At 56.0% G+C, this 16,732-nt stretch overlaps 1 protein-coding gene across 1 annotated transcript; it reads right to left on the bottom strand.

Annotated features, from left to right (window-relative positions):
* Positions 1-4,842: 4,842 nt before the first annotated feature.
* Positions 4,843-6,286, bottom strand: LOC141727299 (Fc receptor-like A). Its single transcript, XM_074533731.1, has 2 exons — positions 5,906-6,286; positions 4,843-5,816 (listed from the first exon to the last, which is right to left on the bottom strand). Exons 1-2 carry the CDS (start codon positions 6,120-6,122, stop codon positions 5,530-5,532), a joined length of 504 nt encoding a protein of 167 aa, XP_074389832.1. The 5' UTR covers positions 6,123-6,286; the 3' UTR covers positions 4,843-5,529.
* Positions 6,287-16,732: the final 10,446 nt, after the last annotated feature.

Here is a 16,732-nt window from a genome sequence, read left to right as displayed (position 1 = left end):
TTCCATCTCTTCAGCCATCCCCATAGAGCGTTGGCTGCCATCCAAGAATCGGTATACAAATAGAGCCTTGGCCACCTCTCTCTCTCTGCAATACCTAGGGCCAGTTGAATAGCTTTGATTTCAGCAAATTGACTGGATTCACCCTCTCCTTCAGTAGCCTCTGCAACCCGTCGAGTGGGACTCCATACAGCTGCTTTCCACCTCCGTTTCATCCCTATGACACGACAAGAACCATCAGTGAATAGGGCGTAACGTGTTTCTTCTACTGGCAACTGATTGTATGGCGGAGCTTCCTCAACCCGGGTCACTGGCTCTTGCTCCTCATCTGCGACACTAAAGCTTTCACCTTCGGGCCAATTTGTAATTATTTCTAGAATCCCAGGGCGATTTAACTTCCCAATCCGAGCGCGCTGCGTAATGAGGGCAATCCACTTACTCCAAGTAGCACTGGTGGCATGGTGGGTAGAGGGAACCTTTCCTCTGAACATCCATCCCAGCACCGGTAGTCGGGGTGCCAGAAGGAGTTGTGCCTCTGTACCAATCACCTCTGAGGCGGCTTGGACTCCTTCATAGGCGGCCAAGATTTCCTTTTCTGTTGGAGTATAGTTATCTTCAGACCCCCTGTAGCTCCGACTCCAAAATCCCAATGGTCGGCCTCGGGTCTCGCCAGGTAGCTTTTGCCAAAGGCTCCAGGACAGACCATGGCTCCCGGCTGCAGAGTAGAGCACATTCTTCACATCTGGTCCTGTCCTGACTGGACCAAGGGCTACAGCATGAGCGATCTCCTGCTTGATCTGGACAAAAGCTTGCTGCTGCTCAGGGCCCCAATGGAAGTCGTTCTTCTTGCGGGTAACCAGATAAAGGGGTCTCACAATCTGACTATACTCAGGGATGTGCATCCTCCAGAAACCTATAGCACCTAAGAAAGCCTGTGTCTCCTTCTTATCAGTTGGTGGGGACATAGCAGTGATTTTGTTAATAACATCCGCAGGAATCTGACGACGTCCATCCTGCCACTTCACCCCCAAGAACTGAATTTCTCGGGCAGGTCCCTTGACTTTGCTCTTCTTAATGGCAAATCCGGCGTCCAGGAGAATATGAATTATCTTCTCTCCTTTCTCGAACACTTCTATTGCCGTGTTCCCCCAAACAATGATATCGTCAATATATTGTAAATGTTCTGGAGCCTCACCCTCTTCTAGTGCAGCCTGGATCAGTCCATGACAGATGGTAGGACTGTGTTTCCACCCCTGGGGCAATCGGTTCCAGGTGTACTGCACTCCCCTCCATGTAAAAGCAAACTGAGGCCTGCATTCTACTGCCAGAGGGATGGAGAAAAACGCGTTAGCTATATCAATGGTCGCGTACCACTTTGCTGCCTTGGACTCCAGCTCGTACTGCAGTTCCAGTATGTCCGGTACAGCCGCACTCAGTGGTGGAGTCACTTCATTCAAGGCACGATAGTCCACAGTCAATCTCCACTCTCCGTCAGATTTTCGCACGGGCCAGATAGGGCTGTTAAAGGGTGAGTGGGTTTTACTGACCACCCCTTGGCTCTCTAGCTCTCGAATCATCTTGTGGATGGGGATCACAGCATCTCGATTCGTCCGGTACTGCCTGCGGTGCACTGTTGAGGTGGCAACTGGCACTCGCTGCTCCTCTACCTTCAAAAGTCCTACTGCATATGGGTCCTCTGATAGTCCAGGCAAGGTATTCAATTGTTTAATACCCTCTATCTCAACTGAAGCTATTCCAAAAGCCCACCTAAATCCCTTAGGATCTTTGTAATAGCCATTCCGGAGAAAGTCTATGCCCAAAATACACGGAGCCTCTGGACCAGTCACAATTGGATGTTCCTGCCACTCCTTCCCAGTCAAGCTCACCTCAGCTTCCAACAACGTCAACTGTTGTAATCCCCCCGTCATTCCAGCAATGGAAACAGGTTCTGTCCCCACGTGTTCCGATGGCATTAAGGTACATTGTGATCCAGTGTCAACCAATGCTTCATAGTCTTGTGGCTCTGATGTGCCAGGCCATCTGATCCACACCTTCCAAAAAACCCGGTTCTCCCGTGCCTCTTCCTGGCTGGAGGCAGGGCCCCTCTAAGCCAGATTGTCCTTCTTTCCTTGGGCATATGCCTTGGAAGTTCCTTCAAGGGGATCGGACATGTCATCGTCATCGTCATACTTAACATCTCGGCTACGAGCGACCGGAGCTGCTATCTTTTTGGTTATACTTTCTCTTCTCTTCAAATCACGCACCCGTTGTGCCAAAGCAGCGGTGGGTTTTCCATCCCATCTTCTCATGTCTTCTCCAGACTCACGCAGGAAAAACCATAACTCAGCCCGTGGGATGTACCTTCTCTCCCCATCAAAGGAGCGCCGGCGTTGGACACCAGGGCTTCTAATTTGTACGGCTGAGATTTCAATAAGGTCCTCCTTAATCTCTTCCCGGAGTTTCTTATGATTCTCCTCTATTTTGTCCTCTAATTTCTGCAGTCGGGTTTCCACTGCTGCAATTCTGGCATGAGTTGGGCCATGCACAGCATCTGCGTACGCTCGAAGCTTCTTTGCCATATCGAGCACAGTCTCATATGTATCATCTCGCTTCATTATTGCTAGGGCGGAAGCGTATTCAGGTGGCCCAAGTCGCACAAGTTTCCTCCACATTATCGGAGTGCATGGTACCAGGTCCGGATTCCTAGTTGTTGTGTCATCTGAGAAAACGAGCTCTGCGACCGCCATCTCTCTCAGGCGTTGGATCCCCTGTTCTATGGTCTTCCACCGTGTCTGCTGCATATAGAGATCATCCGTACACAGGTACCGTTCTGCTACGCTTCTTAGGACCCGTTCCCAGAGGCTGTGAGGGTTAGCCCCCCTCATCACACCTTGATCGATGGCAGGATCATGTGACAGGGATCCCAAATGCCTCACTTCAGTACCATCCAAAATCGTAACCTCCCCTGCAGCATCCCAAAGGCGGACTAACCAACTAATAATAGATTCGTCAGGTTGTCGGCTGTAATCCTTTCTTAGGCCTCTGAGGTCCTTCAGAGAAAAGGAGTCAATATTGGCTCCAGATTCTGTGCCCCTTGATGTGGCCTCTGATTTTGGTGAGGGTCCTTCTTCTGCATCATCGTCATCATCCTCCACCTTCCGATCGGTCTTGCCTTTACACTTTCCACCTCTTGTATTAGCTGCAACAGCCATGGTTTGGGGCCTATTGTCTGATTCAGCTGCTAGCCTGGAGCCTGGGATGTTAGCTGCAGCCTGGGTCACTGGGATAGTAGCTAACTTATCTCCCTGTTCCCTTTCTGCTATCTGCTGCTCCACAGTATCTAGCAGAGTACGGTAAACAAACGCCAAGGCCCAGCTCACTGCAGTAATCCTTTCTTCCTTAGTATTACCATGGCACTTCTCCCTCAAATACTTTGCCACCTCGACTGGATTCTGAATTTGATCAGATGGAAAGTCCCAGTCTATAGGATCAGAAAATTCCTTTAAAGTCTGGCCCATATATTCCCATTTCCCACTCCAGTCAAGATTTTTCCTGCTTTGTTTTACTCCTGAATCAGGAGTCTCTCTAACCCCTCTAGAAATCTCAGCTTTCATTTTATATACACTCCAGACAGTATAGACAAGGCTTAATAAATTAAATGCCAGAAAGATGGTTTCTTTCAAACTCAGGGGAAAGTCAGTATTTTCTAATAGAGATGTCAACAATTTGTAGGAGAAGAAGGAAGACAAAGGCTGAAAAGCCCCTTCCTCTTCTTCTCCCCAAACAAACTGAGTACACAGCCATGACAACAATCCATACATTCCTGAAATAAAGTCCAGCACTGTTATCCGACACATCATCACACATAAGGCCAGCACAATGATTATTCTGGTTAGTGCCCCCCGCTTACAAAAGCTACTTATTAGGGACAACATCAGAGCTATTTTGGGGTAAGGAAATAACCCTAGGGACCACAAAGGTATTAAAACTTCAAAAGCCCCTAGGGACCAGAAAAACCGGCAAGCTTCCACTCCAAATGACATTATAAATCACCAATATGCTCACAAAACAACCAAAACCAAAATATTATTGTTATAGGTTTTTTTTCCACTGTTTTTGGCCTCCGGTTTCCCGGCCAATGCACCAAAAAAATTTATTGTCCTGGTTTAGGACAAATTAGGGGAAATCTCCAAGAGGGAGCCCCCCAGAACAAAACAAACCTCCAACCACCCCTCCCCCAACACCGGGTTCGGGAAGGAATTCCTCGGAGGAGCAAAGTGGAAAACAAAACCTATTTATTTACAAGTAACAAAAGAACACTCCCCAACACAAGAAAAGAAAAAGGGACCAGACTGTGTTGTGGAGGGCGCCGAATCTTCTCTAGCAGGCTTCGGGTGTCCTGGAGCTCGCAGGTCCGATCCGGAGCCGGTCCAGTATCATCAGGGGAGGGTAAGAAAGAGAGAGAGAGAACAAAAGAAAAAGGAAAAAAAAACAGCGCAAAAGCAAAAAGCAAGCAAGCAAGCAAGCAAGCAAGCAGCAGCTAGCCAAAGCGAAGCAGCCAAAGCCAAAAGCCAAAAAAGTGCCTGGTCACACCCCCCCCCCCCCTCCTCCTCTCTTCCCCATCCCGCCACAGCCAGACTGCCGGGGGGGGGGGGGGTGGGGGAAAAGGCACAGCTGCCAGACATAACACACGATATTGGGATAAAGGCTGTCACCCCACGACAGGGTGCCATGGGAGGGGTCACCCCCAGTCCGAGGGTCCTGCTTGCCCAGGACGGTGACATTCAGGGGGTCACTCTCAGCCACGCTGTCCCTGTCGCTGACCCGGCACCAGTACTGGCCGCTGTCACTGTCCCCAGCGTGGTGCAGCTCCAGGCGGGGCCGGTTCCCAGCAGTGCCCCTGAACCCTCCCGGTGCCAGGAGAAGGACAGAGGACCTGTCCCTGTGGCCACCGCGTAGCTCAGCACCAGTCAGTCCCTGCATGCCACCGGTCCCCCGGGGGCTGCACTGACAGGGACACCCCCAAGGGCGGGACCCCTTGGATGGGAGGACACCAGGGAACAGTGAGAGACCCGGGGGGTTGGGGGGGGGATGGGAGAGTGGAAGTGGGACCACAGTGAGGAAAAGGAGGCATAGAGATAGGAGGGGGGCTTGGAACGGGACCCCAAAGAATGATGGAGGGCTCAAGGATGAGTAACCTGGTGAGGAAGATGGGGAGACCCCAGGAAGAGTATGTAAAACCAGGGAGGGAATGGTGAGACTTGAGGACCATGGAGGGAGATCAGAGAGGGCTGAGGTTGAATCAGGGACAGATGAAGGGATCCCAGTGAGGAATGGGGGGACACAGAGGGTGACCCAAGAAGGAATGAGGGGATGTGGAAAAAGATTACCAGAAAGATGGGGGTACCCACATAGAGCTGGGGGATCTGGTGAGGTACCCAGGAAAGGATGGGGGACCCGGGTAGTTATGGGGATCCCCAGACAGGGCAGGGGCCCCCGAGGAGGCTGTGGGGGCTCCCTGTGCCCATCCCCTCACTCACTGCGCACCATGACGTGGAGCCGGGTGCTGCTCTTCCGCACGGCCCCCCCCTTGGATTGCACCTGGCAGCTGTAATTCCCCGAGTGGGAGACCCCCACGGCGGGCACCAACAGCTGTGGGGACCCCTGTGGGGCCCCCACCACCTGCCCGTCCTGGTAGAACACGTGCAGGAGGGGGGCTCGGGGCCGCAGGGGGCTGGGGGTGCTGAGGCAGCTGAGAGTCAGGGGGGATCCCACAGTAAGATAAGGGGGACCCTCCAGCACCGGCACTGAGAAGAGCTCTGGGAAGGAGAGGGGAGGGAGGTTTGTGAGCCTGAGTCCCTGGGGAGGGGCTGTGAGGGTGTCAGGGTGGCGGCTGTGGGGTGCTCACCGTGCACTGTCACTGTCACTGAAGCCGAGTGCGCCCACGGTGCCACCTTGGAGTCCACCTGGCCCCTGCAGCTGTAGCGGCCACTGTGGTTCAGCTGCAGAGGGGACAGGGACAGCTCGGTCCCATTGAGGGACCTCTCCACCTCCTTGTCCCCATGGTAGAATCGCACCCCAGTGACCAACATGTTCTCCCAGCGCCGGCAGCGCAGTGTCACCATGTCCCCCTCCAGTAGCTCTTGCGCCGGCACCTGCAGCACCAGTCGGGCTGTGGAACATGGGAGTCTTAGGACACCTGTGGCATTAGATTTTCTCAAGGACCCTCGAATTGGAACACATCCAGGCGCAGCAGGGTTCCCTGAATCTAGAACTGGTGTCCCTCCACTCTGAGATGCTCTGGGATCTCCCTGTGTACAGGCTCTGGTCACACCAGGAGGTGACCCAAGGAGCAGAGCACACCCAGAGACCTTGGGGTTCCCACAGGTGCGAGGCTGGAGACAACCAAACCCCTCTCACCTTTTGAGACTGTCACAGAGGGGCTGTGCCCAGTGCCGGCTCTGTCACACGTGTAGGTGCCACTCTCGGTGACAGTGAAGTGGTCCAGTCCCTGCTGCCCCCAGCGCTGCCCGTCCTTGTACCAGGTGGTGGCACGGGCAGTCCCCGAGCCCTGACAGGTCACAGGTCAGTGTCACCCGGTCCCACAGCACTGCCGGCCTCCAGCGGGGCTCCACCAGGAGTTGGGTGGTCTGGACACCTGTGGGTGACAGGGGACACCAGGCTGCCAGGGCCAGCGTGGGGCTGGGGACAGCAGGATGCGGCCATGGCATCCCCCGAGGACTCACCAACGAGGCCAAGGGTCTGGGCTGGAAGGGAGAAGGGACAGGGCTTGGTGAGGGTGGCATCACAGGGACATTGGAAAGGATGGACTGGGTGTGGGGGCTGTCCATAAACTGTCATAGTGTGGCATGTACCCCTTGGGGGCAGAGACACATCAACTAGCCCTTGCTCAGTTAGGCCATGGGGACACATTGGACACCCAGAAATGGAGACTCAACGGTGGTTGCAGTGGTCACTCCCACCAGTCGCATGATAGTTCCCCAAATCCCTGTCCCCCATTATTGTCCCCCCTCTCCTGTCCCCACAGCCCTGGTCACCTCATGCTCTGCCTCTGTGGCCTTTCAGGACCTCAGGGGACCCTGCAGCTCCCCTGTGCCCCCTCCCCACCAGTCTCTGCCTCACCAGGGACAATCCCCAGGGTGTCAGGCCCGTGCCCAGGGGACTCACCCCACAGGAGCAGTGCCACCTTCCCGGCCATCCTGGTGTCTCCAGCCATGTGCACTGGCTGTCACTCACTGCTGTGGCCACCGCTCCCCTGGCTGGCGGCTTTTCGGATGAAGGGGAAGGAAGCGAGGTCACGTCCGTACCCACATGTAGGTGGCCCTTGGTGGGGGCAGGGTGGGGACAGGATGGGGGCAGGGTGGGGACCTTGTGGGACATGGGGGTGATGGTGGGACATGGTGGGGACAGAATTTGGAGTCTGAGGTGGTGTAGGGAACCAGAAATAGGTGTCCAGAGAAATGGGGTGCCCAGGGATGGGGTCCCATGGGAATGGGGGTCCCAGTGTATGGATGGACTCAAACTCGGGGATGAGGATGCCAGAACAATGTGGCCTCCAGGGATTTGTGATCATGGGATGGGGGCCAAGGGATGGGGGTGCCAGGGGAAAGGGGAACCCTGTGAGAATGGGGGCCCGGGTGGAATCAATGTCCCCAAGGGAATGGGGCTCCCAGGGACTGGAATTACCAGGATGGAGTTCTTTGAGGTAGGAGATTGTGAGGAACTGCAGTCCAGGGAAGGGGTCTTAGGGAAGGAGGGACAAAAGGAGATCAGATTCCCATGATTGGGGTTCCAAATGAATAGGGGTGCCAGGGATGGGCAGTGGCTGGGGGCGCATGGGGGTCACAGCTCCTTTTCTGGGTGCCTCAGATTTTGTGGTGACCCGTGGCCAGGTGCTGCCCCCTTGGGATGCTTGTTTCCTGTGCAGGTATCATATGGGGATCCTGGGTAGCTCTGCTTCTGTGCCTTCCCCTGCCCTTGACTTTTTCTTTCTTTATTTCTGTTTTCTTCCTTTTCTACCTCACTTTTATGCCATGTCCCCTCAACCCTAGTTCCTAGCTCAGCAATCCTAGGAATCACCTGAGCAGGGAACGCATTGGAGGGAGCCAGGGGAGGGGGATAATTGGGAGTAAGGAGAGCAGGGAAGGATGGGGAGGCTGTGGGGGACGGAGGTGTTGGGCTGTGCCCCCTCAACACTTTCACTTTCTTTTTCCTGGACAAAAAGGAGGAGGCTGTTTGTGCTGAGAGTCAGATGGCAAAGGGAGGCAGTGTCTGTCCTGGGAGGGTGCATCCAGGAGGGTACTGCTCTGTGAGGTCCCTGTTGTGGGGATGACCTGGGGGAAACCAGTCCAGGGGGTGACACATCCTGGCATGGGGTGTCCTGTCCCCATGGGTGGCAGTTTCAGAAATGTCCCTGCACATTCCTTGCCCGGTGCCTGTCAATGCAAGGATGGGGCCCAGCCATGGCTCAGCCCCACTGCACAGGGATGGCCATTGCCCAGCCCCGCTCTGGCCAGACCCAGGTGGCAGCCAGCACTTGAGGGTCCCCCCTGCCCCCTTGGCTTTGATTCTGGCAGCTTTAGAGCTGCTGCAGAGGTGAGAATTCTGTGGTGGAAAAAGGCCTGCCTGTGGTTTGCTCAGCTCTGCAAGAAGCACAAAACCAAAAGGGAGCCCAAGCAGTGTGTCTTTGAGGACCTTTGATGGTTTTCAGAGCAGGGCTGACTGGAAACTCCCCATGCAAGGGCAGGTGTTTGGGAACCAGTCCAAAAGGCAGCAATTGATCATTTTTTCCCTCTCAGCAAGGGACTGAGAGAGCCCCAGAACTACTGCAAAGACAACCACAATCTGCTCAACAACCTGACCTGTATCCTCCATCTTGAACAAAACCTGCAGCCCTTTGGTACCTCATGGAAAGAATGTTTGGGTTCTGGATGTGCACACCAGAAGAGAGGGAAAAGTCTGGAAATATTGAGCAGGGGCTGCATACAAGGGGTTGGGGAACAGGAGTGTCAGAGCAGGAGCAGGGAGTGCCCAGGCAGGGGAATTCAGGGCAGGCTGGAGTGGATTTACCAGGGATTCAGACCCTGAGACACACACAGGCATTTCCACAGATTCCTGTGCACTGTCCCAAGAATGGGCAGAGCTTCTCCCATTTGGGGCACTGAATCCATGGGAAGTCATTCAAGTTTCAAGGTGGGAATGAGAAAAATTGGGATAATTCCTAAATACGGCTCAACAAAAGGCTTCCTTAGGGGCTGGGTAACTGCCAAGCAGGCAAGGAACAATCCCATAGGGCTGTTGGATACTCAGGGAGATTCCACACACTTTGTGGTATCCACAAGCAAATGCTGCCCTTGAATGCAGCAAGGGGTTCCTAAAGAAAGAAAAAAACCATCATATTTTGTGATTTGCTTGTGTTTTCATTGTGACTTGTTGGGAAAGCAATGATTCAAAGTATTCTATAAACCAGCTAATTTTATACCTTGTCAGTTTGATTTATTTTTTATTGGGAAAATAACGGTGTGGGAAAAGATTCTTGCCTTTATTCTGTGGATGTGTAATTTTGTCCCAGCAAAATGGTCATCACGTGTTTGCTGAGGTCACTGAGCTGGGAAATGGCAGTGACAGGAAAAAGCCCAGGAGTGTGTGGGGAAGAGATTGAGAACCTCCCAGGACAGCCTAGGGTTGCCCCCCTGGCCATGAGCACTGTGAGAAATGTGTTGGGTTCTGAGTCACCCCAAAATCTGAGGCAATCCCGGAAGCAACTTTGATCCCTGTGCCCACCCAGCCATTGCCCATCCCTGGCACCCCCATTCTCCTGGGAAATTAACCATGGGACCCCCATTGCCTCGGTCTCTCCTCCCTGAAGACTCCCATCCCAGGACTGCCATTGCCCAACACCACCATTGCCTTCATGCCATCCCATGGGCTGCTTCTTCCACCAGAACCCCTGTTCCTGAGGATCTCCTTTTCCCTCTGCACCCCCAACCCCAGCACCCACATGCCATGACCCCAAATCCCTGGGAAACATGTTTCCACAACACCCCCAGCCCTGGAACCCTCCAGGCATGGAGACCCCAATTCCCCTGGTGCCCTATTCTCCTGGACACCCATCCTTAGTTCCCCACATCCCCTGACCCCCCAACCCTGGCAGCACCATCCCCCACCATGTCCTCAGACTATGCAGCCTTGTCCCCATCCTGTGACCACCCTGTCCCCACTCTGCCCCCACTGTAGGGCCACCTACGCATAAGGTTGAGATGTGACCTCGCTTCCTTCCCCTTCATCCAAATAGCCACCAGCCAGGGGAGCGGTGGCCATAGCAGCGAGTGACAGCCAGTGCACATGGCTGGGGACACCGGGATGGCTGGGAAGGTGGCGCTGCTCCTGTGGGGTGAGTGCCCTGGGCGAGGGCCTGAAACGCCAGGGAGGGGAGGGGAGGGGAACATGGGGGCTATGTGGTCCCCTTGGGTGCCCAATGCCAGCAGTGCCAGTCCATGATACCCACAGTGGACCTGGGTAGAACTAGGAATGTAGGGTGGCTTTGGGGACAGGAAGAGGGGGCAGGAATTTGGGGATGGGGATGTGGGGACAGGAATGTGGGGACTGGCAGCTTTGGGCTCAGGTAGCTCTGGGGATAGGGACAAGGGACTGGGATGCAGGGACAGAAGGGGACAAGAATGGTGAGGATGTGGCCATGGGGATGGGATCATTAAGATGCGATCATGAACTAGTGGAGGTGACCTGGATCAGCATGGGCTGTGGCAATGGTGTCCTTATGCCCGAGGTGTCCACAGTGTCCCCATGTTCTGCCTCAGCCCAGGGTGGCCTCAGTGTCCCTGTTCCCAAGGTGTCTGTGCCACAGGGATGTGGTGCACGGGTGGCTGCGACACAGACATGTCCCCCTGCCTCACCAAATCTTTTGCCATCCACTCCCATGCACTTTCACACAAGAAGTGCTGCCCTTATGGGGACAGTTTCGGGACAGCCACCACACCCTGTATCCCGGGTGCCACTGTCCATGTGGTGCCACCTCCACCCACCCTTCTCCCTTCTCCCTTCCAGCACAGACTCTTGGCCTTGCTGGTGAGTCCTCGGGGGATGCCATGGCCCCACCCTGCTGTTCCCAGTCCCATGGTGGCCCTGGCAGGCTGGTGTCCCCTGTCACCCACAGGTGCCCAGACCACCCAGATCCTGGTGGAGACCCCAGTGTCCCTGGGGTCCCTGGGGGACACTGGTACTTTGAGACCAGGTGACACTGACCTGTCAGGGCTCGGGGACTGCCGGTGCCACCACCTGGTACAAGGGCGGGCGCCAGTGACAGTGACAGTGCATGGTGAGAACCTCACAGCCTCTACACAGGCACCCCCAGAGCCTCTCCCCTGAGGACTCACCAGTGAGGCTGAGGCTCTGGGCTGGAAGGGTGAAGGGACAGTCCTGGGTGGGGGTGGCACTGTGGGGACCGAGGCACACGGGGTAAAGGGTGTGGTGGCTATCCACCAACTGTCCCCATGGGGACAGCATTTCTTGTGAGAAAGTGTGTCTGGTGGTCCCCAAGACATTTGGAGAGACAGGGGGACATGTCTGTGTCACAGCCACCTATGCACCACATCCCTGTGGCACAGACACCTTGGGAACAGCAACACCGAGGCCACCGTGGGCTGAGGCAGAACATGGGGACACTGTGGACACCCTGGGCATGAGGACGCAGCAGACACAGCCCATGCTGGCCCAGGTCACCCCCACCAGCTCATGATCCCATCTTAATGATCCCATCCCCATGGCTGCATCCTCACCATTCTTGTCCCCTTCTATCCCTGCATCCCAGTTCCCTTGTCCCTATGCCCAGAGCTCCCTGTGCCCAAAGGTGCCAGTCCCCACATTCCGTTCCCCACATCCCCATCCCCAAATTCCTGCCCCCTGTTCCTGTCCCCAAAGCTACCCTACATCCCCAGTTCCACCCAGGTCCATTGTGGGTAACATGGACTGGCACTGCTGCCATTGGGGAACCTCAGGTGATTCCGCAGCTCCCCTGTGCCCCGCCCCGTCCATTTCCCCAGGGTGTCAGGCCCGTGCCCAGGGCACTCACCCCACAGGAGCAGCGCCACCTTCCCCCCCATCCCGGTGTCCCCAGCCATGTGCACTGGCTGTCACACGCTGCCAGGGGTGGCTGTCCCCTGGGTGGTGGCTCTTTGGCCAAAGGGGAAGGAAGCAAGGTGAGGTCTCATCCTCATGCGTAGGTGGCACCTGGTGGGGGCAGGATGGCCACAAGCTGGGCACAGGCTGTGGGCAGGGTGGGGACAAGGCTGGATGGGACACAGTGAGACATGGGGTTCCCAGAAGTGAGGGTCTCAGAAGGTTTTGGGAGCCAGGGCTGGCTGTCCAGGGGAATGGGGTGTTCCAGGGATAGGGTCCCTGGGAATGGGGGTCCTGAAGATGGAGAATCACCAGGGTTGGGGGTGCAATGGGAATGGGGGTGCCCAGGGCTGGGGATTCACGGATGGGAGTCCCAGCGGAATGTGGGCTCCAGGGATTTGGTGTCATGGGATGGGGATGCTGGGGGAATGAGGGCTTCTGTAGGAAAGGGGGTCGTGGGAGAATCAAGGTCCTGGGGGAAGGGGGATTTCAGGAGGTGGAATGGACAGGAGAGGGTTCCTTGGGAATGAGGGTCCTGGACAATGTCAGTACTAGGGAATGTCAGTACTAGGACAGGGGTTCCAGAGATGGGGAGACATAAGGAATGGGGGTCCCATGATTAGATGTCAAGGTGAAATGGAGGTCCCAGGTATAGGCAGTTCCTGGGTGGACCCGTGGTTCACAGCTTCTTCCCTGGATTCCTCAGAATTTTGAGTGACCAAGGGCCAAGCACAGTCTGCACAAGGTGCCTGTGGCCTGGGGGTCACCCCAGACAGATTCTGAGGGGCTCTGGGTGTGTGGAGCTGCTGCAGAAATGAGAATTCTGTGAGGGGAAAAAGCCTGCCTGTGGTTTGCTCAGCCATGAAAGAAGCACAAAACCAAAAGGGTGCCCAAGCAGTGGCTCTGCAAGGATGTCTGATAGTTTTCAGAGCAGGGCTGGCTGGAAACTGCCCCTGCAGGGGCAGCTGAGAGGGAAACAGTCTGGAAATGTAGCAATTTATCATTTTCTCCCTTGTAGCAAGTGTCTGAGATAGCAGCAAAAACCTGGCAAATCCCACCACTCTGCTCAAAAACTTGATGGGGTCCGTCCTTCCTCCTGTCTCAACCATGCAGCCCTTGGGAACGGCCTGGGAAGAATGTTTGGGTTCTGGCCATGGCTGCCAGAAGAGAGGGAAAAGGCTGGAGTGTGGAAATATCAAGCTGTGGCTCTAGCGACAGCTGTGGTGGGGCTGTGGGGAGAGCCCTGTCTGGATTCCAGGTGTCCCCAAAGCTGCTCCATCCTTGCCCTCCTCACCTGAGTGAAAGCCTGAGGGTTTGCAGGAATTGTGGTTTAAAGCCAACAGAGGTGCTGCTGTGGACCTGAGACCTGCCTGGGTCAGGCGCTGCCTTCCTTCCATTCCGATCATGGAGAGTGGTCGCAGGTGTTGTGCAGGGTGTGTGCCTGGCCCCGGGACACTGCTAAGCTGCCAGTGGGCACTGGGATCCAACCCCCTGCCTTGGTGGCTTCTGCCCGCTGCTGGTGGTGCCGGGACCAATTGGTGCCCGTGAGTTTGCAAAAGGAGCGATTTCCCCTCCTCCCTCCCGTCCCAGGCCGCCATGGCCCCTGAGGGGATGGCGCTGGACCGGGGCACCCCCTGCTGGCCGGGAGCACTCCCTGCAGCGCCCCCTGCTGGGCGGGAGTGCTCCCTGCAGCGCCCCCTGCTGGCCACGGTTATAACTGCCACAAAAACCAACAGTGCTGAGCAGGAGGGAAAGTTCTGGGTTTGTGTTGTTTGTTCTGTTCTAGTTTATAAATTTCCTAGTAAAGAGCTGTTACTCCTTTTTCTACACTTTGGCCTGGAAGCCCCATCATTTTTGAAATTAATAAAAGTTTTAGCATGGGTCTTCTTTTCATTCCAGGACAGTTCCCACTTTCCTTGAGAGACATTTCTCATTTAAATGAGTTGCCAGCTCCTGGGATGAGACAGACATCCCAAGAAAGACAGGGTCAGGGACTTGGCAACCTCATGCTCTACCTTTTAAGCCAGTTTGGCTAACAAGGGCCCTCTCCCCATCTGGCACTTCTGGTCACCCGGCCACTCAGGAGCTGGCTTTGGCAGAGCCTCACACTGTCCCCAGTGTGCCATGGCTGACAGACTGATGGACAGACAGGGCCCTGTCTCACCAAAAGCAAAGTCTGACCCATCCCTGCCACACACAGATGTTCCACAATGTCTCCAGACATCAAAATTTTCTTGTCTCTGACATCCCACCCTTTGCCATGGCCGGATTCTGACCTGCTCTGAAGAAGGGGGAGGCTCTGGAACCCCCACAGGGCATTTGTTACATCCTCGTGGGGGCAACAGGGCAGAGGAGGAATTTGGGACAGGGCACAAGAGAATCCAGAGCCCCCTAAAGGCCGCTTTGGCCATCAGAGCAAGAAAGTTGCAAGTTGCAGGTTCCTCTGGTGGAGGAATTGTGCAGGGGAGAGTGTCCAGGGTTTGTTCCTTTTGGGGACTTCCCCAGGAAATTGATCTTTTTGTGAAAATTTGGAATCTGATCCTTGTTGCTGTAGCTTTTGGTTTTATTCTCTCTCGTTGCTGTTGCAGGAAATTGTTCTTCTCTCAGCCCTTTGGGATCTTTGTGCCTCCACAGGGAGGGGCAGTTTTTAGTGGGAGTACACACACGAGTGGGTGCCCATGGGTGGGGACACCCAGTGCATCCCAGTTGCCCCCAGTGTCACAGAGCAACCTCATTGATGTCACTGGGATTTCTTGGTCGCCCTTGGGGTCCCCGCAGCTCCACGTAGGTAAACCAGGGTTACTGGTGGTCAGTGATGCCTGAGGGCCCTGCAGGACAGAACGGTTGGGGGGACCAAAGGGGAAGGGGTGACACCACTGTCACTGTCCCCCCAGTCCACAGTACTCACACTGCACATGTTTGGTGCTCACAACGTGGGTGTACACAACCTCTCCCTCCTCTGGGTGGGCCGGGGGATCAGGGCGGGGCCTGTGGGGAAAAAGACAATGTGTGGAAGGCGATGGAGACTTGTGTCATGTTGGAAAAAGGGGACTCATGGTTGAAGAACCCCACTCACCTTTCATGCTGCTTTCTGGCAGCTGCAAAGGAAAGAGGGGAGGGGTGACTGTGGGGTCCCAGGGCCCTACCCCTCTCAAGATTCCTGAACCCCTATGGGACCCTCAATTCCTCTCAGCACCCCCAAGCATCTCTAAAGCCCCCCAGAATTCATGAGTCTCCCCAGTGCCCTGGGCCAACTCAGCCTCAAGAATTCAAAGCCCAGCAGGGACAGATGCTCCAAACATCCCCACAGCCTCTGAAAGAACTCCCAACATCCTTGCAGGACCCTCCAGCACCTCCCCAAACCCCACAGGACCCCCAGGGAAAGTGACAATTCTGGGGCTATGGGTGCTGCCCTATCATGCCCACACTCTGGGGACCTCTACAGCTCCCTAGGACCCCCTCTCCCCCCATTGTCACCCACCCACACGGTGCCACCGGTGCAAGGCCACAATGACACCCACGAGCAGCAGCAAGAAGAAAAGGGCCCCACCGACCCCTGTGGCCACTGCAAGAAACAGAGGGGGACACATCAGGATCATCCATCACCCCAAGGGTCCTTCGACCCCGAATGACCCTGTGTGACCTTACCTGTGTCCCTGTGTCCCCATGGTGTCACCAACAGGGCAAACTCTTGGCTGAGTGCCCGGAACACACGGTGCCCGTCCTGTCCCAACTGGTTGGTGGCCATGCACTGGTAGGTGCCTGAATGTCCCACATCGACTGCCCTGAGCTCCAGGAGGGGAACCTGAGCCACCTCCTGCCCTTTGTGCAGCCAGGTGAAGGTGACAGGGGCTGAGCCCACCTGCACTGAGCAGCGCAGGGTCACGGGGTCACCTGCACACACTTGGTGTGATAGGGCACCAAGGGTGATGATAGCATTGTCCACAGGCACTGTGGGGACAGAGACTGGGCTGAGAGCACAGGGAGGGGCCGGCAGCTGGTTTGGGGGGATAGGGATGGGAGGGCGGGAGGGGATGGGTGTGGTGTGATGGGGGATGTTGTGGATGGGGTCACACCACAGAGGGGTGAGGGGACACAGGGCAGAGACGGGGGACACAAGCATGGAGTCTGGGGGACATGGAGATGCCCAGGAAAGGAGACTAGAGGAGGCTGTGGGGGCTCCCCATGCCCATCCCCGCACTCACTGTGCACTGTGAAGCGGAGCCGGGCGGTGCTCTTCCGCACAGCCCTCCCCTCGGAGAACACCTGGCAGCTGTAATTCCCTGAGTGGGAGACCCCCACGACGGGCACCAGCAGCTGCAGGGACCCCTGCGGGCCCCCCACCACCTGCCCGTCCTGGTAGAACCTGTGCAGGAGGGGGGCTTGGGGCCGCAGGGGGCTGGGGGTGCTGAGGCAGCTGAGAGTCAGGGGGGACCCCTGGGTGGGCCGGGGGGGAACCTCCAGCACTGGTCCTCGGACAAACTCAGGGCAGGAAATTGGGGGCTTTGGAAACGGTGACCCCGAATCCCTGGCAAGGCGCTATGGGGCTGTCAGGGTGGCGGCTGTGAGGTGCTCACCA

Source organism: Zonotrichia albicollis (genome assembly GCF_047830755.1).
Source record: "Zonotrichia albicollis isolate bZonAlb1 chromosome 6 unlocalized genomic scaffold, bZonAlb1.hap1 SUPER_6_unloc_1, whole genome shotgun sequence".
NCBI lineage: Eukaryota > Metazoa > Chordata > Aves > Passeriformes > Passerellidae > Zonotrichia > Zonotrichia albicollis.
This window is presented reverse-complemented; position numbering and strand designations above follow the sequence as displayed.

What these genes read in the sequence shown, in the direction of transcription:
- LOC141727299 (XM_074533731.1), bottom strand. Translation starts at nt 6,122, where the DNA reads ATGGTGACACTGCGCTGCCGGCGCTGGGAGAACATGTTGGTCACTGGG. An exon ending in AGTGACAGTGACAGTGCACG is followed by an intron (nt 5,817 to 5,905) that starts GTGAGCACCCCA and finishes TCTCCTTCCCAG; the next exon opens with AGCTCTTCTCAGTGCCGGTG.